We start from the raw sequence: 2,655 nt of genomic DNA, 5'->3' as shown, positions 1-2,655 counted from the left end.
CCTCCCTCCCCACCAGGTCTACTAGGTCTTAAATATGAAATTATCGTATTGGAAGCTCAGAATTATTTTATTTGCTGAAAAACTACCGTACACTGGAGAGTATGGAAACAAGTATGGGAATAAATATGCAAAATAGCATGCAAATAAGTCTCATTCTTATTTCCTTTATATTGCTCACTATAATTCAGCAGTGAGTGAAAACTGGGTCATCATAGTTGAAGCATTTATTCTGAGGCAAACAGCCATAAAAAAGTGTTAATTGCCTTCTCAGCCTCTTGTCACCCAAGATTTAGTGTAGGGAGCACCTGAAGCCCTGGACTAAAGAGTCTGGGACAGAGGATATGTACCTGTGTGACACTGCAATCATCACCCACACCTACTGCCTTCTGACCTACCCAGACCCGATGGTAAGTATCATTGCCACCAGCACCCCCAAGATGACCGCCTGCAAGAGGATTGCAAGGCAACCCAGCAGACGTGACACAGCCACCTTCCTCATCGACTCACTAGATGGCGAGTTCAGCAGAGACAGAGGTGGCTTCTCCTTGTTGTGGAGCTGAGCCTGCAACGCCATATGCCACCTTGGGAAGTGCATTGGCTGTGCCTGAACCTGGATTGAGAAGCACTGGGAGTCTCGCTGACGCCGGCCCCACATGCCAACTGTGTCACCATGATGCCCCACGAGGACCTTCCTGAAATGGTTCCTGAAGGACACCATCCACAACAAGTACGCTGGCAACCAGAAGGCCAAACCTGAACCAGGGCAAGGTCTTCGATGTCACCTCAAGGTCGGACTCCAACAACCACTTCATGCCCAGCAGTAGCTTTGCAGACTGGCGCTTCCTCCACTGCACCTGCCTCAACTACCTGCTTCTGAATGAGGCTGTTTGCTATGGCCACCAGGACAAGAGGTGCCAATGGTGTGGCTACAAGATGGAGACCCTCCCCCAGGTGTTGTGCACCTGCAAGTTGCATGCCAGAGCCTGGCAGCTCCACCACAACACTGTCCAGGACCGCCTGGTGAAGGCCATCCCAGCCACAGCAGGGGAGATCTCTGTGAACTGCGTCGTCCCGGGCTGCAAGAGCCAGATGCACCCTGACCTTGTCATCACCAACAAGGAGGCCAAAATCATTATCGTGGACATAACCATCCCCTTTGAGAACTGATGCCAAGATTTCACCAACACCCAGGTTTGCAAGTGGGAGAAGTATGCCCCGCTGGCCAACATCTTGAGGAACCGTGGCTATGACATGGTGATGGACGTGCTCATTGTGGGAGCACTTGGAGCCTGGGACCCCAGCAACAAGAGTGTCCTGCATGCCTGCCGCATCTCCCACCACTACGCCAAGCTGATGCCATCCACTGGTCTGACGCCATCCGCTGGTTCTGAAACATCTACATCAAGCACATCATGGGCCAGCGCCAGTACACTAACCTCACCAGACCGACTGCCACCGGACCAGACCCAGAGAGGACTGTCTGAAGCCCCCTCTGCTCCTGATGGACTCTGAGAGCTATTTCTCAAACCACGGGCCACGCCACTCTACCTGACAAGGACCCCTGCAATAGGACTATGGACTGACTAACTTCCTTTGTTCAACCTACCCCCTCCACCATTGCAGACTTCTGTTAGGGGGGTTTTGTACCTATCTTCTTTCTCTCTCAGCGTAGCGACCTCCTCCCTCCGGTACCCCCACCCCAGCCCCCACACCCCCTGGGTTTAGATGGCTAACATTGTAATTATGTAACCTGGTTGTGTTCCTCTCCTCACCCCCATCACTCTTGTTAGCCCCTTGCTTGGGCACTCTGTATTCCCCTTATGGCTTTGTCATTTTTATTCTACAATTCTTAACATTTGCTAATAAATTAAATCTGGGGGCATCCAAACCCCAAGACCTCTGAGCTTGAGCCTGTACACAGAATGCCTGCCAACAGGACTGGGAGCATCTGAATCCCAGGGTGCGCAGTCCAGGGTGGAGGATGCTCGTGGGTTCTAGCCCCATTTGTGGTGCTTAGAATGAGCAAGTTCTCCCTGCTCAACAGATACGGGTTTCAGAACCAAATAGCTGAACCTGTTCCAAATCCTATCAGTTGAGCAGAACTCCAACCATGTGATTTGGCTCATTTGATCTGCAACCCCCCAGATCAAACTATATAAAGAAGATACTATATAAAAAAAACCTCCCTCAAAAATCACTTTAGCCTCCCTGAGAGTGAGTTGGGTTTTGCACATGCTGCAACAATCAGCTGCCTCAAAAAGTATTGTACGTTTTAAATACTTTTACTAGTATTGATGATCGTACGAGAGTTGAAAAGATCACGCAAGTCAGATCCTTTGTACGCCCTCCTACACCGGGTGTTCGCAGGCGGGGCAGGTCGAACGTTCGACCAAAACCCACCCTGAACCGCCTGCGCATGCGCTCCCCCGGCTGAAGAGGGCAGGAAGTGGGGGCGGTCTCTAGTCACGCTCCGGGGCGGGGCTAGAGCTGACCACGGCCCAGCGCCTCGCTCTGCCCCGGCACTATGGCGCTGAGGGCAGGAAGGGGCAGGGCTCCAGGCTGAGGGGCGGGGCTCCGGTGGGCACTGCCGGGAAGAGCACAACAGCGCGGCTCCGCCTCGTCGGAAGGCTGCTGGGGCTGGGGGAGGGCGACCTG

At 52.9% G+C, this 2,655-nt stretch overlaps 1 protein-coding gene across 1 annotated transcript in view; it reads left to right on the top strand.

Annotated features, from left to right (window-relative positions):
- Nucleotides 1-1,251: 1,251 nt before the first annotated feature.
- BOD1L1 (biorientation of chromosomes in cell division 1 like 1) overlaps nt 1,252-2,655 on the top strand; it is an 86,527-nt gene continuing 85,123 nt past the window's right edge. The window contains exon 1 of the mRNA XM_019525818.1: nt 1,252-1,426. Coding sequence (XP_019381363.1) covers nt 1,252-1,426 — 175 coding nt within the window. The remainder of the gene's footprint in view (nt 1,427-2,655) is intronic.

The sequence above is a fragment of the Gavialis gangeticus genome, unplaced genomic scaffold (genome assembly GCF_001723915.1).
Source record: "Gavialis gangeticus isolate Ggan-Ray unplaced genomic scaffold, GavGan_comp1, whole genome shotgun sequence".
Lineage (NCBI taxonomy): Eukaryota > Metazoa > Chordata > Crocodylia > Gavialidae > Gavialis > Gavialis gangeticus.
The sequence above is the reverse complement of the archived record's forward strand: the minus strand, read 5'-3'. Positions and strand labels throughout refer to the sequence as shown.